Consider the following 26,889-nt stretch of genomic DNA (forward strand, 5'->3'; position numbering starts at 1 on the left):
GGTATGGGCACGGAGGTACCGGGCACGGAGGGACAGACAAGAGGGAAAGGATGCTGAACGCATCGTATGGGAAAGAACGATGCAGAGGGTGGGAATGTGAGGAAGCACACACGGTGAGGAGAGTTACAGCTCTAGGACGCCAGCACACGCATCGCTCACAAGCCTGGTACACAAATACCTAGGGAGATCAGTTAGTTCCCCTTGATGAAGGTACAATATATGTCTAGAAACAACGTCAGGATTTGTAAGTAACTTGTCATTCCCTTCTTAGATATCAAAACCCTAATGGGAATGAGGGTTTCAGATTGGCTAGTCACTTCAAACACTTAAATGGATAGGACTTCATGGTGGTGTCTGAATTGAGGGGAAAAGCTGATTTAGGGATACTGAGTCCTTTCTGGAAAGGAAAGATCCTAGCCAAGCTTCTTGGGGAGGGTAGGCTGGGTAAATTATAAAAAGGAGGCAACAGGTATAAAATAACAAAAAAAGAATTGAAAACAACCAATCAATGAGCTATAAATCTTAGCCGGTTCTCAATTTGGTCCTTGCCTCCTGGATCACCCATGCAAAGTCTTGTTCTGGACTTTTCCCATCTAAGGGCCCTTGCATTCCTGTCACCTTCTTCCTTTAATGTGTTTCCATCAAGAATATATTCCTGACCACCATAATGAGTCCAGTTTCTTTCCTGCAGCACTTCTGCTGGTTCTGTCCTCCCCCAACTGGGACCTGATGTAGAGGTGAGAACCAGGGTACTGATACCCCAGGAGCTGTAGGTTGGCAGTCCTGAGTCCAGCCCAGGGGACAACCATTGCCTAGGGCTCCTCCTCCTGCCCCCAAACAAACAGCAGAGGGGCTCTTGATTCAGTTCAGTTCAGTTCAGTTCAGTTTACTCACTCAGTTGTGTCCGACTCTTCGTGACCCCATGGACCACAGCACACCAGGCCTCCCTGTTCTATCACCAACTCCCAGAGTTTATTCAACTCATGTCCATTGAGTTGGTGATGCCATCCAACCATCTCATTCTCTGTCATCCCCTTCTCCTCCTGCCTTCAATCTTTCCCAGCATCAGGATCTTTTCCAATGAGTCAGTTCTTCACACCAGGTGGCCAAAGCATTGGAATTTCAGCATCAACATCAGTCCTTCCAATGAACACTCAGGACTGATCTCCTCCAGAACGGACTCGTTGGATCTCCTTGCAGTCCAAGGGACTCTCAAGAGTCTTCTCCAACACCACAGTTCAAAAGCATCAATTCTTCGGCGCTCAGCTTTCTTTAGAGTCCAACTCTCACATCCATACATGACTAATGCAAAAACCATAGCCTTGACTAGATAGACGTTTTTTTGGCAAAGTAATGTCTCTGCTTTTCAATATGCTGTCTAGGTTGGTTATAACTTTCCTTCCAAGGAACAAGCATCTTTTAATTTCATGGCTGCAGTCACCATCTGCTTAATTTTTGAGCCCCCCAAAATAAAATCTCTCACTGTTTCCACTGTTTCCCCATCTATTTCCCGTGAAGTGATGGGACCAGATGCCATAAATCTTCGTTTTCTGAATGTTGAGCTTTAAGCCAACTTTTTTCACTCTCCTCTTTCACTGTCATCAAGAGCCTCTTTAGTTCTTCTTCACTTTCTGCCATAAGGGTGGTGTCATCTGCATATCTGAGGTTATTGATTGATATTTCTCCCGGCAATCTTGATTCCAGTTCGTGCTTCATCCAGCCCAGCATTTTTCAGTGGTAGGAGCTGACAGAGGGCATCAGAGGGCAGACAGACTAAAACCACAATCACAGAAACTAGCCAATCTAGTCACATGGACCACAGCCTTGTCTAACTCAGTGATATTAAGCCATGCTGCATAGGGCCACCCAAGACGGATGGGTCTTGGTGGAGAGTTCTGACAAAATGTGGTCCACTGGAGAAGGGAATGGAAAACCATTTCAGTATTCTTGCCTTGAGAACCCCATGAACAGTATGAAAAGGCAAGAAGACAGGACACTGAAAGATTAACTCCCCCCCGATATGCTACTGGAGATCAGTGGAGAAATAACTCCACAAAGAATGAAGAGACAGAGCCAAAGCAAAAACAATACCCAGTTGTGGATGAGACTGGTGATAGAAGCAAGGTCTGATGCTGTAAAGAGCAATATTGCATAGGAACCTGGAATGTTAGGTCCATGAATCAAGGCAAATTGGAAGTGGTCAAACAGGAGATGACAAGAGTGAACACTGACATTTTAGGAATCAGTGAACTAAAATGGACTGGAATGGGTGAATTTAACTCAGATGACCATTATAACTACTACTGTGGGCAAAAATCCCTTAGAAGAAATGGTGTAGCCATCACAGTCAACGAAAGAGTCTGAAATGCAGTACTTGGTTGCAATCTCAAAAATGACAGAATGATGTCTGTTTGTTTCCAAGGTAAACCATTCAATAGCACGGTAATCCAAGTCTATGCCCCGACCAGTAACGCTGAAGAAGCTGAAGTTGAATAGTTCTATGAAGACCTGTAAGACCTTCTGGAACTAACACCCAAAAAAGATGTCCTTTTCATCATAGGGGACTGGAATGAAAAGTAGGAAGTCAAGAAAACACCTGGAGTAACAGGCAAATTTGGCCTTGCAGTACAGAATGAAGCAGGGTAAAGGCTAATAGAGTTTTGCCAAGAGAATGCACTGGTCATAGCAAACACCCTCTTCCAACAACACAAGACTCTACATGTGGACATCACCAGATGGCCAACACCAAAATCAGATTGATTATATTCTTTGCAGCCAAAGATGAAGAAGCTCTATACAGTCAGCAAAAACAAGACCAGGAGCTGACTGTGACTCAGATCATGAACTCCTTATTGCTCTTGGTTCAGCACCTGGCAAAAAGTTTTTTAACCCTGGAGATATTTGAGATGTATTACAAGATGGGCTTTAGCAAAATCCAACACCAACTGTGGCATGGAAAGATAGCAGGAGTCAGCACTGAGAACAGGTTTTTCATCTCTCATGCAGCCAGAACTGGCACCCTGACACGTGGTATCCCCAACCTTGGGCAGAAGCCAGCTGAGGGGGCTCCCACAGCAAGTCCCCTTAGTCATGCAGAGGTGGAGTCAGGCACCCAAAAAATGCATGGCAATGCACCATAAACTTTCTAAAACCTTTATGTGTAATCCCGTGAGTCATAGGGGGTAGCTCTTACATTCAGATAAGGATTATCTAGTTTCCAAGCACTTCCCTCCTCAATTATCAGTCACTTCTCTACCAGATCCCTTTAAAATCAAGTCCAAGTTTCTACCTTTAGCATCTTCCCCAAATTCTAAATATATGCTCTATTTTCCTAAAACTTATTTCAGAGCAAAAACACTATTTTAGTTACATGTTTTTTATACCCTCACCTACTTCTAAAACACCTTTGAAGGGGTCACACCACTGGGAACTACGACTTTTGAATCTGTTAATCCTTTTCTAGACTTTTAAGGTACACTCATATTATAGGAAGTGACATGGACAGAGGAAACAGCTTTGTGTTGGAGGTGGTGGTGATGGTGTTGTTTTTAAAGAAGTGAATGAAGCATCAAAATACCACCTCAGAATGACCACAAACAGTGTTTGGTATATTTGAACCTCTCACTAAAACCTGGCCACACACTGCTAGTGGGCGTATGAACAGCAGCCCACTTGCTTTCTCTGAAAAGTAATTTGACAGCATGCTTTAGAAGTCTTAAGAAGTTCAAAACTAGCCTTTAGCCCAGTACGTAGGTTTTTAAAGATCTAGTTTAAAACAATAAGCAGAAAGAGGTATCCCAGTATTTTTACATAGCAAAGATGCCAAAACATTCATGTCACACAAATAAGAAAATGATTTTATAAATTACTGCACATCCATGTGGCTATATGCCTGGTTGTACTCCTTAAGATCTCACACAGTGCAGGATACATACTAAGGTCTCAGTAAATATTTGAAGAATGAAACATAGTACAATTATGAAAATGTTTTTGAAGAACATTCAATGGTATGAGGAAATATATTGTTAAGTGAATTAAACAGGATATAAAACAGTATATACAGCATGATTCTATTTTTTTAAAACAGTAAAAAGATTGAAAGAAAATATACAAATGTTGACAGAGTTCAGATCTAGTTGATTTATAATTTTTTCCTTATTAACATTTTTCATATTTTCAAACAATTTTAAAACAATAATCACTTATTATAGTTAGAAAAAATAAACAATCAAATGCTTTTTTAAAGGCAACTCTAGGAAACTGTATTTTCATTTCTTGAATGAACAATGAGCTGTATTTCAAAGCCAGTTAAGCTGTGATTTGTTTAAAATCAATTTAATTATATTCATTTCTGTAACTCGATTCACACATAGTATGTTCAGGTGAAGTGTATAATAGAAACTAATTATACACTAATTACAGCATCATTTACCATCTTACACAACTGAGTTAAGAATAAGTTGGTATCACCTTATAAAGACAGTGAAAGATAACCATTAGTCTCTCAGATCCCTTACATAATTAGGAAAAGAAAAACAATGTCTGGTTCTCCACATTCACAAAATATCTTTTACTTACTCATATTGATCTAAGTTGTTTGATTTCTTTCCTGTCACATAATTACTTGGGATATATCCTTCACTCCTAGAAATAAGAAAAACACTTTAGATAAACTGAAAATATTTTACTGACAGTATTAAGAGGAAAATTACTGCCCTTCTGGAATAATTAAAGTATAATATTGCCTAAAGCTTATAAGAAAGATTGGCTGACCCTCAATAAGTCAATGTATCTACAGTATTTGATGCTTTACAAAGGATTTCCTCATTGGATCCTTACAAAAATTCTGAGGTAGGCAGACATTCTTGTACCCACTTTTCGGTGGGGAAACCAAAGCTTAGGAAGATTGAGACTTTTTCAAGGGCTCAGAACTAGTCAGCAACAGGGTCAGAATGTGAATTCTGAACTTGTGACTCGGTTCAGGGCCCTTCCTAACGTTCTATGGTGCTTCTCTTGAATTCACCCTTTCTGGGGATGTTTTAAAGAAACCACTACTTCAGGAAAGTGGCAGTGTGGGATGAGAACAACTGCCACTGCAACACCGCGACAGTCTGTGCAGTGCACGCTTTCAGAGAGTAATCCCTAACATCTGCATCAGCATCATCTGGTCACTCGGTAAACGACAAATTCCTGGGTCCCACCCGAGAGACATGAACTGAGGAGGCCTGTGTGGGGCCAGGGGACCTTGCATTTTTACCCTAGATGACTCCTGTGCACATTAAAATTTAAGGAGCAGTCATAGTAGGTAGAATCTTGGCTGGAACCAAGAATTTCAGCAGAAAAAGAGATATATGTATAAAATTTCTACGTTGAGTAAAAATACTATAATTCTGAATTTGAACTGCTGGTTTAGTTCAGTTGCTCAGTCTTTGCGACCCCATGAATCGCAGCACGCCAGGCCTCTGGTAACAACTCATAATATATGCACACATAAGAGTGTATATATGTGGCTCTGTGCACTGAGAAAAGCCTAGAAGCAAGGACAATCCAGCAGCAATAGAATCTTAGTACCCCACCTGTTGTCTTTAAATATTATTTCGTATGAAAAGGAGCCAGAACTCTATGGGGAAATGGCAAATTGCAGGTTTGACCAGGAAGAACACAAGAATGAAACTGAGCTCTTTTATTTTCTTCAGAAAGCAAGGAAGCTGAGAAAGAAAGGCTAAAAGGACCCCTAACAAAAATAGTTACCATTGACGCATGATGGGACAATCCAAGCAAAAAGAATAATGACAGCAATAGAAAAAAACCAAATATGAAACTATCCATGCTTCTCCTTCTGTTTAGTCGCTCAGTCATGTCTGACTCTCTGCAACCGCAAGGAGCCCACCAGGCTCCTCTTTCCATGGGATTTCCCAGGCAAGAATACTTGGAAATGGATTGCCATTTCCTTCTCCAGGGGATCTTCCTGACCCAGGGAGTGAACCCACGTCTCCTGCATTGATTGGCAGGTGGGTTCTTTACCTCTGAGCCACCTGGGAATCCCAGAAGTATCCATAATAACACTTTTAAAAGTATTGGTTACCACTGTTATCAGCAGAGGAAACTTGGTCGTCAGAATTAGAAAAATCTCCATTTTGCTATCCTGAAGGAAATAATAGATCTAAGCAATAATCATCAATTGATGCTAAAATCATTAAGTGAAACGTTGACGAAGAATTTTATGATGGAGGAATAAAGTTGACAAACATACCTCCAGTGTGTTTACCTGCATAACCCTGGCATCGTAAGAAGTGGAACCACCAGATATAGGGGACATAGATACATATTCAACAACACCATGTGGAAGCAAATAGCTTAGTCTAGATTGTGGCTCACTATAGAGAAAAAGATCTGGTTTTATCAATAAATCAAAAATGGGGGGAAAAAGGACAGGGATTGTGGTAGAATAAAAGAGAGACAGACATGAGACGTGTCAGCAAAATGCATTGTGTGGACCTTGTTTTAATCTTGAGTAAATTGTAAAAATACAGATTAGAGCTAATCAAGGAAAACCAGAATTACAGAGTTGGTACTATCCTTAAACCTGGGCCAGAAGGGCCCCTGTTCTGACCTCACACTTTCGAGGGAATGCTAAAGTCCATCATTCCTCAGCTGGACCATCATCTGAAACTATGGCCTCAGAATTCGCTGCCCATTGCCAAGCCCTACAGGGGCCTTTCCAAGGGGTTTCATTCTCTGGAAACCAAATGATGCTGCTTGCATGCACTCCTCCAGCCCAGGTCCAGGCAGTGACCAAGCTGGGAGGTGGCTTTTGCCAACCAAATGGACAGAATTTGGATGTGTAGCTGGGAGACGCACATGGTGCATGCGAGACGGAACCAGGGACAGAAGGGAAGGGAGAAGGGCGAGACCCTGAGACGGCCAGCCCTCCGGGCGCTGTCACATTCTGGCACGGAACTCTAAGCCAGACCTTGCTTTCCTTGTCATTTTGGAGGTATGTTTGTCAAGCTGCAGGATAAATTATACCTTATTCACTAATTTGTCAGCCTGACTTATAAATATTTAAATATTTGATATCTGGGCTTTTATTTCTTCTAGTCCTGAAAATGCTGGGGGAAAGCCTACCAAGGAATTTTTAAAATTATTATTCTATTATAATGTTGGGGTTCCCTGGTGGCTCAGACGGTAAAGAAACTGCCTGCAATCAGGAGACCCAGGTACATCTCTGGGTGGGGAAGATCCCTTGGAGAAGACAGTGGCTACCCACTCCAGTATTCTTGCCTGGAGAATTCTATGGACAGAAGAGCCCGGTGTGCTATAGCCCATGGGGTCACAAAAAGTCAGACACGACTGAGCAACTAACACACGCACACATGCTAATGACACAGCAGTTGTTTAAAAACATCTTTAAGCAATTAGACTTGGGGGTGAAATTTCATGATGATTTGAATCTACTTTTAAATACTCAAAAAAAAAAAAGAACAGTTGGGAAGATTTTTTTTGTTGTTTTAATGGGAAGATTTAAAAATTATGACCGACCAATTTCTGAAGTCAAGTGACAAGAGGCTCCGTTAAACTATTACATATCTTTTGGATATGTCTATAATTTAAAAAAAAAATCTTGTTTGGCAAAAAAAAGCAGTGATGACCTTCCTATAAACACAGATGAACAGGTTTCCATAAAGGTACTAATGCACAGCACTCAGGAGATGTACCACTGCCAAGAAGTGAGCAGCAGACATGGGCCCTGCCCAATCCAGAGGCTTCCATTGCTTCTCCAGCAGTGACCCTGGAACTGCAGGTGGGGCAGGAGGTAAGAAAGTGGATTTGCATGAAGGGAATGCTCTAATCAGGACAAAAAGCCCTCCTCTTCTTATTCACAGGAACTCAGAATAAAAACAGGGTTATACTACAGAGGTAAGCACAGGATATAGAGCTTTCCTAACGAAGCTTAAGATACACGCCCTGCCGTATCATATTTACCCATTATTTACCAATAATAAGGTTGAAAGGATTATTCTCTTTAAATCCTATTTAGTATAAATAACATTTGTTTTTAAACTTCTTGAATGTATGTATTTTAGACATAGGCACATACACACATACATATAGACAGACACACACTCACATTCTCTCTTTCTACAACCAATCTAAGATTACTTATTTATTTTGAGGGGGAGGGGGACAGAAAGAGACCTAAAATGTAATTTCCCCCAAGATCAAAACAATCCAATTCAAACATACAATGGATGAGAAATAGACCAGTGTAATGGATTCTAATTTCTGGAAAGAAGTAGTTGATCTATTTATATTTATTGAGTTACTAAGAAGACACTGTGCTACTAAAAGGTAATGATGTATATTTTCATTTACAGCTGTTGAACTGGTCTCACTACATAGCAGTTACAGATTATCATCTTCTCGCTCAGTATTTAACTCCCAGTCACCCACTGTGTATCATCCACAGGGAGGGAATACCTACCCATATTTATCTCTTGCTTTCCACCAATGAACATCATTCTTTTCCAATATGATATACTCCTGGCCTCTCTCTAGTCTGAGATCATGTGCTTCTGTCGCTTGGAAATCATACATGGCTACAACTATTTCTTCACCATTTTCTTCTTCAGGCGGAATTGGTGGAGGAGGCCTTCGCTAAGAAACGGAAATGTGAAAGTTTAGTCTTCTATGTGAAACTGGGTGTAAAGTAAACACTAAGCACTGCATACCGCCACAGAATAAACTCTACCTAAAGTAATCTGGTGACTCTCCGCCCATGAGTTTGAGGATGTTGATGCTACTGGGCCTCTCATGGGTTTCAGAATACAGGACAAGAGCAAAAACTGTCTTTAAATATCAGAAGGATTCTTCTCGGGGTCAGGATTAACTTACCAGGGAGAGGCAAGGGTAGAATGTGAGTAGAAATCACGACTAAAAGCAGATCCACCATTTAATGGCCTACAATGGGAAAAAGACCTACTTTCGTCAGGTCTCCCACTTGAAGGAATCTACTTCTTCATGCCTACTATGTGCAAGGTACACTCTAAGTACATAGCTGGCATATATCTTCTCATTTATTCTTTTTTTTTTTTTTTAATTTTAAATTGAAATATATAGTTGGGCTTCCCTGGTAGCTCAGCTGGTAAAGAATTTGCCTGCAATGCAGAAGACCTCTGTACGACTCTTGGGTCAGGAAGTTCCCCTGGAGAAGGGATAGGCTACCCGCCCCAGTATTCTTGCCTGGTGAATCCCCATGGACAGAGAAGCCTGGTGGGCTACAGTCCATGGGGTTGCAAAGAGCTGGACATGACTAAGGGACTAAGCACAGCATAGCACATAGTTAACTTACAATGCTGCATTCGTTTCTGGTATACAGCGAAGTGATTCAGTATATACTCTTTTTCATACTGTTTTCATTATGGTTTATTATAGGATACTGAATACAGCTCCCTATGCTATAGAGTAGGACCTTGCTGTTTATCTACTTTATATATAATAGTTCCTATCTGCTAATCTCAAAAGCCTAATTTACCCCCATACCCCGCCTTTCCCCTTGGGCAACCCTAAATTTCCTTCCTCTGTGAGTCTGTTTCTGTTTTGCAAATAAGTTCATTTGCATCCTCATTTATTCTTAGTACTAATTCCATAAGAGTATATAATTTCCATTTTATAACTAAGGAAACAGTGGCTTAAAGTCACCCACATCAGATTCGAGCTGGATCGGGTCCCTCCCAAGTCCAAAGTATATGTTTTGTACCATACTTCACTATTCATAGGTATATCATTAAATCAATAGAGTCATCCCTTTGTCATAATACTGTGGTCTCAGGACTGAAATATTCCTCTAAAGTCCCCCATTGCTTGAATAATATTCAAAGCCAAAATATAGGCAGAATGCCAGATGATAATAGGGCCCCCAGTGATAATTTCTGATACATTTAAATAAATATTATTTGACACCAAAAAAAAATCAAGTTAAGCCATAATCTATCCATTTCTGATAGAAATGTAGGAGGCAATATCACAGGACTGAACAAAAACACACTTGGTAAACACACGCTTAAAAAAGTTAGGGGCTTCCCTGGTGGCTCAGACAGTAAAGAATCTACCTGCAATGTGGGAGACCTGGGTTCGATTCCTGGGTCAGAAAGATCCCCTGGGGAAGGGCATAGCTACTGACTCCAGTGTTCTTGCCTGGAAAATCCCATGGATAGTGGAGCCTAGCAAGCTACAGTCCATGGGTCACAAAAAGTTACACATGAATGAGCAACTATCTCTTTCATCACTTCCAAAAGTTAAAGACCACCTTACTTTCTTTATTTCTGGCGCTGGTGTTGGAGGTAGTGCTTTTCTTATACCTAAAAATACAACAATAAGATAGGTTAAAATGCCATCTAACAGTGATCGACAGTTTTAAGGAAAACTAAACATAACAAGACGGAGAAGGCAATGGCACCCCACTCCAGTACTCTTGCCTGGAAAATCCCATGGACAGAGAAGCCTGGTGGGCTGCAGTCCATGGGGTCGCATAGGGTCAGACACGACTGAAGCAACTTAGTAGCAGCAGCAGCAAACATAACAAGAAGTCCACTCTGACTCTCTCACTCTGGTGCATGTTGCTTGCAATACTATTTTAGAACAGATTTCTTGAACAGACTGTAAGTGCCATAGGGATTGAGGCCATGTGTTATTCATTGTAAGCAAATGGGATTACAACAGAACCAAAAATCTTCTGCTCAGCAAAGGAAACCCATCAACAAAATGAAAAGGCAACCAACAGAAGGGGAGAAAATATTTGCAACCCACATATCTGAGAAGGGGTTAGTATCCAAAATATACAAGGAACTCATACAACTCAATAGTTAAATAATAACTCAATTAAAAGTGGACAAAGGACCTAAACAGACTTTCTCTTAAAGAAGACATACAAACAGCCAAGAGGTACTTTAAAAGGTGCTCAGCATAACTAATCATTAGGAAAATGCAAATTAAAAGCAGGAATAAGATACCAACTCATACGTACTGGGACAGCAATTATAAAACCCACATGTGACAGTGGGTACCCTTGTCTTGTTCTTGACTTTAGGGGAAATGCTTTCAATTTTTCACCATTGAGGATAATGTTTGCTGTGGGTTTGTCATATATCGCTTTTATTATGTTGAGGTATGTTCCTTCTATTCCTGCTTTCTGGAGAGTTTTTATCATAAATGGATGTTGAATTTTGTCAAAGGCTTTCTTTGCATCTATTGAGATTATCATATGGCTTTTATTTTTCAATTTGTTAATGTGGTGTATTACATTGATTGATTTGCAGATATTGAAGAATCCTTGCATCCCTGGGATAAAGCCCAATTGGTCATGATGTATGATCTTTTTAATGTGTTGTTGGATTCTGATTGCTAGAATTTTGTTAAGGATTTTTGCATCTATGTTCATCAGTGATATTGGCCTATAGTTTTCTTTTTTTGTGGCATCTTTGTCAGGTTTTGGTACTAGGGTGATGGTGGCCTCATAGAATGAGTTTGGAAGTTTACCTTCCTCTGCAATTTTCTGGAAGAGTTTGAGTAGGATAGGTGTTAGCTCTTCTTTAAATTTTTGGTAGAATTCAGCTGTGAAGCCGTCTGAACCTGGGCTTTTGTTTGCTGGAAGATTTCTGATTACAGTTCCAATTTCCGTGCTTGTGATGGGTCTAAGATTTTCTATTTCTTCCTCGTTCAGTTTTGGAAAGTTGTACTTTTCTAAGAATTTGTCCATTTCTTCCACATTGTCCATTTTATTGGCATATAATTGCTGATAGTAGTCTCTTATGATCCTTCGTATTTCTGTGTTGTCTGTTGTGATCTCTCCATTTTCACTTCTAATTTTATTGATTTGATTTTTCTCCCTTTGTTTCTTGATGAGTCTGGCTAATGGTTTGTCAATTTTATTTATCCCCTCAGAGAACCAGCTTTTGGCTTTGTTGATTTTTGCTATGGTCTCTTTTGTTTCTTTTGTATTTACTTCTGCCCTAATTTTTAAGATTTCTTTCCTGCTACTAACCCTGGGGTTCTTCATTTCTTCCTTTTCCAGTTGCTTTAGGTGTAGAGTTAGATTATTTATTTGACTTTTTTCTTGTTTCTTGAGGTACGCCTGCATTGCTATGAACCTTCCCCTTAGGACTGCTTTTACAGTGTCCCACAGGTTTTGGGTTGTTGTGTTTTCATTTCCATTCGTTTCTATGCATATTTTTATTTCTGATTTCTTCTGTGATTAGTTGGTTATTCAGCAGTGTGTTGATGAGCCTCCATATGTTGGAATTTTTAATAGCTTTTCTCCTGTAATTGATATCTAATCTTACTGCATTGTGGTCAGAAAAGATGCTTGGAATGATTTCAATTTTTATGAATTTACCAAGGCTAGCTTTATGGCCCAGGATGTGATCTATCCTAGAGAAGGTTCCGTTTGTGCTTGAGAAAAAGGTGAAATTCATTGTTTTGGGATGAAATGTCCTATAGATATCAATTAGGTCTAACTGGTCTATTGTATAATTTAAAGTTTGTGTTTCCTTGTTAATATTCTTTTTAGTTTATCTATCCATAGGTGTGAGTGGGGTATTAAAGTCTCCCACTATTATTGTGTTATTGTTAATTTCCCCTTTCATACTTGTTAGCATTTGTCTTACATATTGCAGTCCTCCTATATTGGGTGCATATATAATTATAATTGTTATATCTTCTTCTTTGATTGATCCATTTCCCCTAAAGTCAGGAACAAGACAAGGGTGTCCACTTTCACCATTACTATTCAACATAGTTTTGGAAGTTTTGGCCACAGCAATCAGAGCAGAAAAAGAAATAAAAGGAATCCAAATTGGAAAAGAAGACGTAAAACTCTCACTGTTTGCAGATGACATGATCCTCTACATAGAAGACCCTAAAGACTCCACCAGAAAATTACTAGAGCTAATCAATGAATATAGTAAAGTTGCAGGATATAAAATCAACACACAGAAATCCCTTGCATTCCTATACACTAACACTGAGAAAATAGAAAGAGAAATTAAGGAAACAATTCCATTCACCATTGCAACGAAAAGAATAAAATACTTAGGAATATATCTACCTAAAGAAACTAAAGACCTAAATATAGAAAACTATAAAACACTGGTGAAAGAAATCAAAGAGGACACTAATAGATGGAGAAATATACCGTGTTCATGGATCAGAAGAATCAATATAGTGAAAATGAGTATACTACCCAAAGCAATCTACAGATTCAATGCCATTCCTATCAAGCTACCAATGGTATTTTTCACAGAGCTAGAACAAATAATTTCACAATTTGTATGGAAATACAAAAAACCTCGAATAGCCAAAGCTATCTTGAGAAAGAAGAATGGAACTGGAGGAATCAACCTACCTGACTTCAGGCTCTAATACAAAGCCACATTCATCAAAACAGTATGGTACTGGCACAAAGACAGAAATATAGATCAATGGAACAAAACAGAAAGCCCAGAGATAAATCCACACACATATGGACACCTTATCTTTGACAAAGGAGGCAAGAATATACAATGGAGAAAAGACAATCTTTTTAACAAGTGGTTTGGGAAAACTGGTCAACCACTTGTAAAAGAATGAAACTAGAACACTCTCTAACACCATACACAAAAATAAACTCAAAATGGATTAAAGATCTAAACGTAAGACCAGAAACTGTAAAATTCCTAGAGGAGAACATAGGCAAAACACTCTCCGACATAAATCACAGCAGGGTCCTCTAGGATCCACCTCCCAGAATATTGGAAATAAAAGCAAAAATAAACAGAAATAAACAGTTCAGTTGCTCAGTCGTGTCTGACTCTGCGACCCCATGAATTGCAGCACACCAGGCCACCCTGTGCATCACCAACTCCCGGAGTTCACCCAAACCCACGTCCATCAAGTCGGTGATGCCATCCAGCCATCTCATCCTCTGTTGTCCCCTTTTCCTCCTGCCCCCATCCCTCCCAGCATTAGAGTCTTTTCCAATGAGTCAACTCTTCACATGAGGTGGCCAAAGTACTGGAGTTTCAGCTTTACCATCAGTCCTTCCAAAGAACACTCAGGACTGATCTCCTTCAGAATGGACAGGTTGGATCTCCTTGCAGTCCATGGACTCTTAATAGTCTTCTCCAACACCACAGTTCAAAAGCATCAATTCTTCGGCGCTCAGCTTTCTTCACAGTCCAACTCTCACATCCATACATGACTACTGGAAAAACCATAGCCTTGACTAGAAGGACCTTTGTTGGCAAAGTAACGTCTCTGCTTTTTAATATGCTACCTAGTTTGGTCATGGAGAAGGCAATGGCCACCCACTCCAGTACTCTTGCCTGGAAAAGCCCACAGACGGAGGAGCCTGGTAGGCTGCAGTCCATGGGGTCGCAGAGAGTAGGACATGACTGAGCAATTTCACTTTTCACTTTTCACTTTCATGCATTGGAGAAGGAAATGGCAACTCACTCCAGTGTTCTTGCCTGGACAATCCCAGGGATGGCGGAGCCTGGTGGGCTGCCGTCTATGGGGTCGCACAGAGTCAGACACAACTGAAGCGACTTAGCAACAGCAGCATGTTGGTCATAACTTTCCTTCCAAGGATTAAGTGCCTTTTAATTTCATGGCTGCAATCACCATCTGCAGTGATTTTGGAGCCCCAAAAAATAAAGTCTGATACTGTTTGGAACATAATTATAATTAAAAGTTTCTGCACAACAAAGGAAACTATAAGCAAGGTGAATAGACAGCCTTCAGAATGGGAGAAAATAATAGCAAATGAAGCAACTGACAAAGAATTAATCTCAAAAATATGCAAGCAACTCCTGCAGCTCAATTCCAGAAAAATAAACGACCCAATCAAAAAATGGGCCAAAGACTAAACAGACATTTCTCCAAAGAAGACATACAGATGGCTAACAAACACATGAAAAGATGCTCAACATCACTCATTATCAGAGAAATGCAAATCAAAACCACAATGAGGTACCATTTCATACCAGTCAGAATGGCTGCCATCCAAAAGTCTACAAGCAAGGAGGAGCTAAGATGGTGGAGGAATAGGACGGGGAGAACACTTTCTCCCCGACAAACTCATCAAAAGAACATTTAAATGCTGAGTAAATTCCACAGAACAACTGCTGAATGCCAGCAGAGGACATCAGGCACCCAGAAAAGCAACCCACTGTCTTTGAAAGGAGGTATGAAAAAATATAAAAGACAAAAAGAGACAAAAGAGGGAGGGACGGAGCTCCGTCCCAGGAAGGGAGTCTTAAAAAGAGAGAAGTTTCCAAACACCAGGAAACATTCTCACTGCCGAGTCTGTGTCGAGCCTTGGAAGCACAGAGGGCAACATAACAGGGAGGAAAAATAAACAATTAACACCCACAGATTACGAGCCCTACGGTAAGTCCCCCAGCGGAGAAGCAGCGCAGACGCCTGCATCCACCATTAGCAAGCGGGGGCTGGGCAGGGAGGTGCGGTGCGGGCTGTATCGCTTAGAGTAAGGATCTGCCCTGAATACCCCGAGCGCTACCTGAGAGAAATAATTTGGGCTAGCAAACCAGACAGTGGGATATCTACCACACAAAAAGTCAGCCCTAACCTAAGACACCGCCAGGCCCACACACGTAACAAAGGACTGTACAGAGATAGCCGGCTGCAGACCGTCCCCCTCCAGTGACAGGCAGCCAGAGCCGGAAGGGGGCAATCGCAGCCCCAGAGAGACATTATCTACAAAACTGTAAGCAGGCTTCTTTGCTAACTAAAACTTCTTGGGGTTCTGGACAGTCAACATCCGCCTGAGAAGGTGTGCCGGTTGTACACCCAGATAACCCAGTGGTGGGGAGGCGATAAGTCGCAGCAACCACGCTCGCCAAACACCTCATCACTGAAAGACAAGTATATGTCTTGACTTTCTTGTCTGAGCTGCTCTGACCTGGGAAGGGCACAAAACGCAGGCCCAGCCGAGTCTGTGCCTCTGAGGACTACCCGAGTACCTGAACCTAAGCAGCTTAGACCTGGGAGGTGCAAGCAGTCCAGGGCTGGCCATGGATGGTTCCCGGCGGAGCAACCTAGAACCTGAGCAGTGTGGGCAGGGAGGCTACACGTGCTGTGAGTGGGGGCAGGCCCAGTATGGCTGAGGCACTGCGAGCACACGCCAGTCTTATTTATTTGCAGCGTCCCTCCCTCCCCACAGCACGACTGAACAAGTGAGCCTTAAAAAAAAAAAAAAAAGGTGTCCACGACCACCCCCTTTGTATCAGGGCAGAAACCAGACACTGAAGAGACCAGCAAACAGAAGAAGCTATAACTGAGGGAACTGCCTTGGAAGCGACAGGCAATAGATTAAAACCCCATGGTTAGTACCGACTACATAGGAAGGGGCCTATAGATCTTGAGAAATATAAGCCGGAGCAAGGAACTAGCCGAAAATGAACTGAACCCACAATACCCACAACAATATCAGAGAAAGTCCTATATATATTTTTACTATTTATACGATCATTCTTTCTTTTTTTTAATTTTTTTAAAAATTTCAAGTCCTCTATTACTCCTTTAATTTTCACTTTTATAACCTACCATTACTTTGCAAAAAAAAAAAAAAAGACCCTTTTTTTTTAAAAAAGCAAACTTCATATATATATTTTTTATAACTTTTGTGACCTTGGTCTTTTTTTTTCCTTCTTTTCTTTAACATTGTATTTTTGAAATTCCAAACTCTGCTCTACATTTTTAATTTTAGCTTTTTGGTATTTGTTATCAATTTTGTACCTATATTTTTTTTTATAACTTTTGTGACTTTTTTTTCTCTCTTTCTTTCTCTTCATCTTTTCTTTAACATTGTATTCCTGAAATTGCAAACTCTACTCTAGATTTTTAATTTATGCTTTTTGGTATTTGTTATCAATTTTGTACCTATATCTTCTTTATAATTTTTGTGACTTTGTTTTTGGTTTTTTTTCTCTTTCTTTTTCTTCTTCCTTTCTTTAACATTGTATTTTTGAAATTCCAAACTCTAGATTTTTTAACTTTTGCTTTTTGGTATTTGTTATCAATTTTGTACCTATATTTTCTTTATAATTTTTGTGACTTTGTTTTCTTTTTTTTCTTTTTCTTTTTCTCTCTTTCTTTTCCTTCTTATTTTCTTTAACATTGTATTTTTGAAATTCCAAACTCTACTGTAGATTTTTAAATTTTGCTTTTAGGTATTTGTTACCAATTTTGTACCTTTAAGAACCCAATCTTCAGTACCCATTTTTTACTACGGAGTGAGATTACTGGCTTGACTGCTCTCTCCCCCTTCAGGACTCTCCTTTCTTTCCACCAGGTCGCCTGTGTCTCCTCCCTAACCCTTCTCTACTCTACCCAACTCTGAATTTCTGTGTGTTCCAGACGGTGGAGAACACTTAGGGAACTGATTACTGGCTGGATCTGTCTCTCTCCTTTTCATTCCCTGCTTTTATCCTCCTGGCCACCTCTGTCTCCTTCCTCCCTCTTCTCTTCTCTGTATAACTCCGTGAACATCTCTGAGCAGTCCAGCTGTGGAGTGCACATAAGGAAATGATCACTGGTTAGCCTGCTGTCTCCTCTATTGATTCTACCTCATCTCATTCGGGTCACCTCTAACTCCCTCCTCCCTCTTCTCTTCTCCATGTAACTCTGTGAACCTCTCTGGGTGACCCTCACGGTGGAGAAACTTTTCATCTTTAACCTAGTTATTTTATCAATGGTGCTGTATAGAAGGAGAAGTTTTGAGACTACTGTAAAAATAAGACTGATAACTGGAAGCAGGAGGCTTAAGTCCAAACCCTGACTCCAGGGTACATTAATTGACAGGAGCTCATCAAGTGCCTCCATACCTACATTGAAACCAAGCACCACACAAGGGCCAACAAGTTCCAGGCCAAGACATACCAAGCAAATTCTCCAGCAACACAGGAACACAGCCCTGAGCTCCAATATACAGGCTGCCCAAAGTCACCCCAAAACCATAGACATCTAATAACTCATTACTGGACACTTCATTGCACTCCAGAGAGAAGAAATACAGCTCCACCCACCAGAACACTGACACAAGCTTCCCTAACCAGGAAACCTTGACAAGCCACTTGTACAAACCCACACACAGTGAGGAACGCCACAATAAAGAGAACTCCACAAACTGCCAGAATACAGAAAGGACACCCCAAACTCAGCAATTTAAACAAGATGAAGAGACAGAGGAATACCCAGCAGGTAAAGGAACAGGATAAATGCCCACCAAACCAAATAAAAGAGGAAGAGATAGGGAATCTACCTGATAAAGAATTCCGAATAATGATAGTGAAATTGATCCAAAATCTTGAAATCAAAATGGAATCACAGATAAATAGCCTGGAGACAAGGATTGAGAAGATGCAAGAAAGGTTTAACAAGGACCTAGAAGAAATAAAAAAGAGTCAATATATAATGAATAATGCAATAAATGAGATCAAAAACACTCTGGAGGCAAAAAATAGTAGAATAACAGAGGCAGAAGATAGGATTAGTGAATTAGAAGAGAAAATGGTAGAAATAAATGAATCAGAGAGGAAAAAAGAAAAACGAATTAAAAGAAATGAGGACAATCTCAGAGACCTCCAGGACAATATTAAATGCTACAACATTCGAATCATAGGAGTCCCAGAAGAAGAAGACAAAAAGAAAGACCATGAAAAAATACTTGAGGAGATAATAGTTGAAAACTTCCCTAAAATGGGGAAGGAAATAATCACTCAAGTCTAAGAAACCCAGAGAGTCCCAAACAGGATAAACCCAAGGCGAAACATGCCAAGACACATATTAATCAAATTAACAAAGATCAAACACAAAGAACAAATATTAAAAGCAGCAAGGGAAAAACAACAAATAACACACAAGGGAATTCCCATAAGGATAACAGCTGATCTTTCAATAGAAACTCTTCAAGCCAGGAGGGAATGGCAAGACATACTTAAAGTGATGAAAGAAAATAACCTACAGCCCAGATTATTGTACCCAGCAAGGATCTCATTCAAATATGCAGGAGAAATCAAAAGCTTTTCAGACAAGCAAAAGCTGAAAGAATTCAGCACCACCAAACCACCTCTCCAACAAATACTAAAGGATATTCTCTAGACAGGAAACACAAAAAGGGTGTATAAATTCGAACCCAGAACAATAAAGTAAATGGCAACGGGATCATACTTATCAGTAATTACCTTAAACGTAAATGGGTTGAAGGCCCCAACCAAAAGACAAAGACTGGCTGAATGGATACAAAAACAAGACCCCTACATATGTTGTCTACAAGAGACCCACCTCAAAACAGGGGACACATACAGACTCAAAGTGAAGGGCTGGAAAAAGATTTTCCATGCAAATAGGGACCAAAAGAAAGCAGGAGTAGCAATACTCATATCAGATAAAATAGACTTTAAAACAAAGGCTGTGAAAAGAGACAATGAAGGTCACTACATAATGATCAAAAGATCAATCCAAGAAGAAATAACAATTATAAATATATATGCACCCAACATAGGAGCACCGCAATATGTAAGACAAATACTAACAAGTATGAAAGGAGAAATTAATAATTACACAATAATAGTGGGAGACTTTAATACCCCACTCACACCTATGGATAGATCAACTAAACAGAAAATTAACAAGGAAACACAAATTTTAAACGATACAGTAGACCAGTTAGACCTAATTGATACCTATAGGACATTTCATCCAAAAAGAATGAATTTCACCTTTTTCTCAAGCACACACGGAACCTTCTCTAGGATAGATCACATCCTGGGCCATAAAGCTAGCCTTGGTAAATTCAGAAAAAATGAAACCATTCCAAGCATCTTTTCTGAACACAATGCAGTAAGATTAGATCTCAATTACAGGAGAAAAACGATTAAAAATTCCAACATATGGAGGCTCATCAACACACTGCTGAATAACCAACCAATCACAGAAGACATCAAAAAAGAAATCAAAATTTGCATAGAAACGAATGAAAATGAAAACACAACAACCCAAAACCTGTGGGACATTGTAAAAGCAGTCTGAAGGGGAAGGTTCATAGCAATGCAGGCGTACCTCAAGAAACAAGAAAAAAGTCAAATAAATAATCTAACTCTACACCTAAAGCAACTAGAAAAGGAAGAAATGAAGAACCCCAAGGTTAGTAGAAGGAAAGAAATCTTAAAAATCAGGGCAGAAATAAATGCAAAAGAAACAAAAGAGACCATAGCAAAAATCAACAAAGCCAAAAGCTGGTTCTCTGAGGGGATAAATAAAATTGACAAACCATTAGCCAGACTCATCAAGAAACAAACGGAGAAAAATCACATCAATAAAATTATAAGTGAAAATGGAGAGATCACAACAGACAACACAGAAATACAAAGGATCATAAGAGACTACTATCAGCAATTATATGGCAATAAAATGGACAACGTGGAAGAAATGGACAAATTCTTAGAAAAGTACAACTTTCCAAAACTGGACCAGGAAGAAATAGAAACTCTTAACAGACCCATCACAAGCATGGAAATTGAAACTGTAATCAGAAATCTTCCAGCAAACAAAAGCCCAGGTCCAGATGGCTTCACAGCTGAATTCCATCAAAAATTTAGAGAAGAGCTAACACCTATCCTGCTCAAACTCTTCCAGAAAATTGCAGAGGAAGGTAAACTTCAAAACTCATTCTATGAGGCCACCATCACCCTAGTACCAAAACCTGACAAAGATGCCACAAAAAAAGAAAACTACAGGCCAATATCACTGATGAACATAGACGCAAAAATCCTTAACAAAATTCTAGCAATCAGAATCCAACAACACATTAAAAAGATCATACATCATGACCAATTGGGCTTTATCCCAGGGATGCAAGGATTCTTCAATATCTGCAAATCAATCAATGTAATACAGCACATTAACAAATTGAAAAATAAAAACCATATGATTATCTCAATAGATGCAGAGAAAGCCTTTGACAAAATTCAACATCCATTTATGATAAAAACTCTCCAGAAAGCAGGAATAGAAGGAACATACCTCAACATAATAAAAGCTATATATGACAGACCCACAGCAAACATTATCCTCAATGGTGAAAAATTGAAAGCATTTCCTCTAAAGTCAGGAACAAGACAAGGGTGCCCACTTTCACCATTACTATTCAACATAGTTTTGGAAGTTTGGGCCACAGCAATCAGAGCACAAAAAGAAATAAAAGGAATCCAAACTGGAAAAGAAGAAGTAAAACTCTCACTGTTTGCAGATAACATGATCCTCTACATAGAAAACCCTAAAGACTCCACCAGAAAATTACTAGAGCTAATCAATGAATATAGTAAAGTTGCAGGATATAAAATCAACACACAGAAATCCCTTGCATTCCTATACACTAACACTGAGAAAATAGAAAGAGAAATTAAGGAAACAATTCCATTCACCATTGCAACGAAAGGAATAAAATACTTAGGAATATATCTACCTAAAGAAACTAAAGACCTAAATATAGAAAACTATAAAACACTGGTAAAAGAAATCAAAGAGGACACTAATAGATGGAGAAATATACCATGTTCATGGATTGGAAGAATCAATACAGTGAAAATGAGTATACTACCCAAAGCAATTTATAGATTCAATGCAATCCCTATCAAGCTACCAATGGTATTTTTCACAGAGCTAGAACAAATAATTTCACAATTTGTATGGAAATACAAAAAACCTCGAATAGCCAAAGTGATCTTGAGAAAGAAGAATCGAACTGGAGGAATCAACCTGCCTGACTTCAGGCTCTAATACAAAGCCACAGTCATCAAGACAGTATGGTACTGGCACAAAGACAGAAATATAGATCAATGGAACAAAATAGAAAGCCCAGAGATAAATCCACACACATATGGACACCTTATCTTTGACAAAGGAGGCAAGAATATACAATGGATTAAAGACAATCTCTTTAACAAGTGGTGCTGGGAAAACTGGTCAACCACTTGTAAAAGAATGAAACTAGAGCACTTTCTAACACCATACACAAAAATAAACTCAAAATGGATTAAAGATCTAAACATAAGACCAGAAACTATAAAACTCCTAGAGGAGAACATAGGCAAAACACTCTCTAACATACATCACAGCAGGATCCTCTATGACCCACCTCCCAGAATATTGGAAATAAAAGCAAAAATAAACAAATGGGACCTAATTAAACTTAAAAGCTTCTGTGCAACAAAGGAAACTATAAGCAAGGTGAAAAGACAGCCTTCACAATGGGAGAAAATAATAGCAAATGACGCAACTGACAAACAACTAATCTCAAAAATATACAAGCAACTCCTACAGCTCAATTCCAGAAAAATAAATGACCCAATCAAAAAATGCACCAAAGAACTAATAGACATTTCTCCAAAGACATACAGATGGCTAACAAACACATGAAAAGATGCTCAACATCACTCATTATCAGAGAAATGCAAATCAAAATCACTATGAGGTACCATTTCACACGAGTCAGAATGGCTGTGATCCAAAAGTCTACAAGCAATAAATGCTAGAGAGGGTGTGGAGAAAAGGGAACCCTCTTACACTGTTGGTGGGAATGCAAACTAATACAGCCACTATGGAGAACAGTGTGGAGATTCCTTAAAAAACTGGAAATAGAACTGCCTTATGATCCAGCAATCCCACTGCTGGGCATACACACTGAGGAAACCAGAACTGGAAGAGACATGTGTACCCCAATGTTCATCGCAGCACTGTTTATAATAGTCAGGACATGGAAGCAACCTAGATGTCCATCAGCAGATGAATAGATAAGAAAGCTGTGGTACATATACACAATGGAGTATTACTCAGCCATTAAAAAGAATACATTTGAATCAGTTCTAATGAGGTGGATGAAACTGGAGCCTATTATACAGAGTGAAGTAAGCCAGAAAGAAAAACACCAATACAGTATACTAACGCATATATATGGAATTTAGAAAGATGGTAACAATAACCCTGTATACAAGACAGCAAAAGAGACACTGATGTATAGAACAGTCTTTTGGACTCTGTGGGAGAGGGAGAGGGTGGGATGATTTGGGATAATGGCATTGCAATATGTATTATATCATATATGAAATGAGTCACCAGTCCAGGTTCGATGCACAATACTGGATGCTTGGGGCTGGTGCACTGGGACGACCCAGAGGGATGGTATGGGGAGGGAGGAGGGAGGAGGGTTCAGGATGGGGAACACATGTATACCTGTGGCAGATTCATTTTGATATATGGCAAAACCAATACAATATTGTAAAGTAAAATTAAAAAAAAAAAGTCTACAAGCAATAAATGCTGGAGAGGGTGTGGAGAAAAGGGAACCCTCTTACACTGTTGGTGGGAATGCAAACTAGTACAGCCATTATGGAGAACAGTGTGGAGATTCCTTAACAAACTGGAAGTAGAACTGCCATACAACCCAGCAATCCCACTGCTGGGCATACACACCAAGGAAACCAGAACTGAAAGAGACACGTGTACCCCAGTGTTCACTGCAGCACTGTTTATAATAGCCAGGACATGGAAGCAACCTAGATGTGCATCAGCAGATGAATGGATAAGAAAGCTGTGATACATATACACAATGGAATATTACTCAGCCATTAAGAAGAATATATTTGAATCAGTTCTAATGAGGTGGATGAAACTGGAGCCTATTATACAGAGTGAAGTAAGCCAGAAAGAAAAACACCAATACAGTATACTAACACATATATATGGAATTTAGAAAGATGGTAACGATAACCCTGTATGCAAGACAGCAAAAAAGACACAGATGTATAGAACAGTCTTTTGGACTCTGTGGGAGAGGGAGAGGGTGGGATGATTTGGGAGAACGGGATTGAAACATGTATAACATCATATGTGAAACGAATCACCAGTCCAGGTTCGATGAATGATACAGGATGCTCAGGGCTGGGGCACTGGGACGACCCAGAGGGATGGTATGAGGAGGGAGGTGGGAGGGGTTTCAGGATGGGGAACACGTGTACACCCTTGGCAGATTCATGTTGATGTATGGCAAAACCAATACAATACTATAAAGTGATTAGCCTCCAATTAAAATAAATAAATTTATATTAAAAATAAAAAAACAAAAACAAATAAAAAACAACTAAGGAAAAAAAATACCCACATGTGATAACAAATGCTGCTAAGGATGTAGAGAAAAGGGAACTCTTGTGCACTGTTAGTGGGCATGTAAATGATGTAGCCACTGTGGAAAATAACATAGAAGTTCCTCAAAAAACTTAAAAATAGAACTACCAGATGATCCAGCAATCCCACTTCTGGGTATATACACGAACGAAAGGAAATCAATACCTCGAGGAGACAATCTGTACTCCCATGGTCACAGCAGCATATTTTACAATAGCCAGGAACAGAAACAACCTGAGCATTCACCAACAGGACTGAATACAGAAAATGCAATGGGTGTGTACATATGTACATACATACATGATGGAATATTCAGCCTTAGAAAAAGAAGGAAATCCTTTAATTTGTGACAACATGGATGAAGCTGGGGAGCATAATGCTAAGTGAAATAAGCCAGACTTAGGACAAATAGCACATGCTGTAACTTATATGGGGAATCTTAAAAAAAAAAAAAAAATTCATAGAGAGTAGAATAATGGTTGCCAGGGGATGCAGGGTGGGGAAAATAGAGATGTTGGTAAAAGAATACAAGTTTACAGTTATTCAATGAATAAGGTATGTTAATTATTACTCAATTTATATATATATATATTATATATAAAACTGGAGAAGGAAATGGCAACCTACTCCATATTGCCTTGAGAATCCAATGGACAGAGGAGCCTGGCAGACTACAGTCTATGAGGGTAGCAAGAGTCGGAAACAACTGAGCAACTAAGCATGCACACACACACATATATCTAGAACTAACACCCCAAAAAGATGTCCTTTTCATCATAGGGGACTGGAATGCAAAAGTAGGAAGTCAAGAAACACCTGGAGTAACAGGCAAATTTGGCCTTGGAATACGGAATGAAGCAGGGCAAAGGCTAATAGAGTTTTGCCAAGAGAACGCACTAGTCATAGCAAACACCCTCTTCCAACAACACAAGAGAAGGCTCTACACATGGACATCACCAGATGGTCAATACTGAAATCAGATTGATTATATTCTTTGCAGCCAAAGATGGAGAAGCTCTATACAGTCAGCAAAAACAAGACCAGGAACTGACTGTGGCACAGATCATGAACTCCTTATTGCAAAATTCAGACTTAAATTGAAGAAAGCTGGGAAAACCACTAGACCATTCAGGTATGACCTAAATCAAATCTCTTATGATTATACAGTGGAAGTGACAAATAGACTCAAGGGATTAGACCTGATAGGCAGAGTGCCTGAAGAACTATGGATGGAGTTTCACGAGATTGTACAGTAGGCAGTGATCAAGACCATCCCCAAGAAAAAGAAATGCAAAAAGGCAAAATGATTATCTGAGGAAGCCTTACAAATAGCTGAGAAAAGAAGAGAGGTGAAAGGCAAAGGAGAAAAGGAAAGATACACCCATCTGAATGCAGGGTTCCAATGAATAGCAAGCAGAGATAAGAAAGTTTTCCTCAGTGATAAATGCAAAAAAATAGAAGAAAACAATAGAATGGGAAAGACTAGAGATCTCTCAAGAAAACTGAGATAGCAAGGGAACATTTCATGCAAAGATGGCCACAATAAAGGACGGAAATGGTACGGACCTAACAGAAGCAGAAGATATTAAGAAGACATGGCCAAAACACACAGAAGAACTATACAAAATAGATCGCCATGACCCAGATAACCATGATGGTGTCATCACTCACCTAGAGCCAGACATCCTGGAGTGCAAAGTCAAGTCAGCCTCAGGAAGCATCACTATGAACAAAGCTCTTGGGGGTGATAGAATTCCAGTTGAGCTATTTCAAATCCTAAAATATGATGCTGTTAAAGTGTTGTACTCAATATGCCAGCAAATTTGGAAAACTCAGCAGTGGCCACAGGACTGCAAAAGGTCAGTTTTCATTCCAATTTCAAAGAAAGGCAATGCCAAAGAATGTTCAAACTACTGCACAATTGCAGTCATCTCATACACTAGCAAAGTGATGTTCAAAATTCTCCAAGCTGGATTTAGAAAAGGCAGAGGAACCAGAGATCAAATTGCCAATATCCTTTGGATCACAGAAAAAGCAAGAGAGTTCCAGAAAAACATCTGTATTGTTGACTATGCCAAAGCCTTTGACTGTGTGGATCACAACAAACTGTGGAAAATTCTGAAATAGATAGGAATACCAGAACACCTGACCTGCCTCCCAAGAAATCTGTATGCAGGTCAAGAAGCAACAGTTAGAACTGGACATGGAACAACAGACTGGTTCCAAATTGGGGAAGAAGTACGTCAAGGCTGTATATTGTCACCCTGCTTATTTAACTTAAATGGAGAGTATATCATGTGAAATGCTGGGCTAGATGAAGGACAAACTGGAATCAAGACTGCAGGGAGAAATATCAATAACCTCAGATATGCAGATGACACTACCCTTTTGCCAAAAAGCAAAGAGGAACTAAAGAGCTTCTTGATGAAAGTGAAAGAGGAGAGTGAAAAAGCTGGCTTATAACTCAACATTCAAAAAACTAAGATCATGGCATCTGGTCCAATCACTTCATGGCAAATAGATGGGGAAACAGGGGCAACAGTGACAGATTTTATGTTTTTTGGCTCCAAAGTCACTGCAGATGGTGACTGCAGCCATGAAATTAAAAGGCACTTGCTCCTTGGAAGAAAAGCTATGACCAACCTAGAC

At 39.7% G+C, this 26,889-nt stretch overlaps 1 protein-coding gene across 4 annotated transcripts in view; it reads right to left on the bottom strand.

Annotated features, from left to right (window-relative positions):
• TEC (tec protein tyrosine kinase) overlaps window positions 1–26,889 on the bottom strand; it is a 168,598-nt gene that overhangs the window by 28,770 nt on the left and 112,939 nt on the right. For all 4 annotated transcript variants that reach the window (XM_027544443.1, XM_027544444.1, XM_027544442.1 and 1 more), the window contains 3 exons: window positions 10,315–10,361; window positions 8,486–8,658; window positions 4,579–4,644 (listed from right to left, as the gene is read on the bottom strand). In XM_027544443.1, coding sequence (XP_027400244.1) covers window positions 4,579–4,644; window positions 8,486–8,658; window positions 10,315–10,361 — 286 coding nt within the window. The remainder of the gene's footprint in view (window positions 1–4,578; window positions 4,645–8,485; window positions 8,659–10,314; window positions 10,362–26,889) is intronic.

Source organism: Bos indicus x Bos taurus, chromosome 6 (assembly GCF_003369695.1).
Source record: "Bos indicus x Bos taurus breed Angus x Brahman F1 hybrid chromosome 6, Bos_hybrid_MaternalHap_v2.0, whole genome shotgun sequence".
NCBI lineage: Eukaryota > Metazoa > Chordata > Mammalia > Artiodactyla > Bovidae > Bos > Bos indicus x Bos taurus.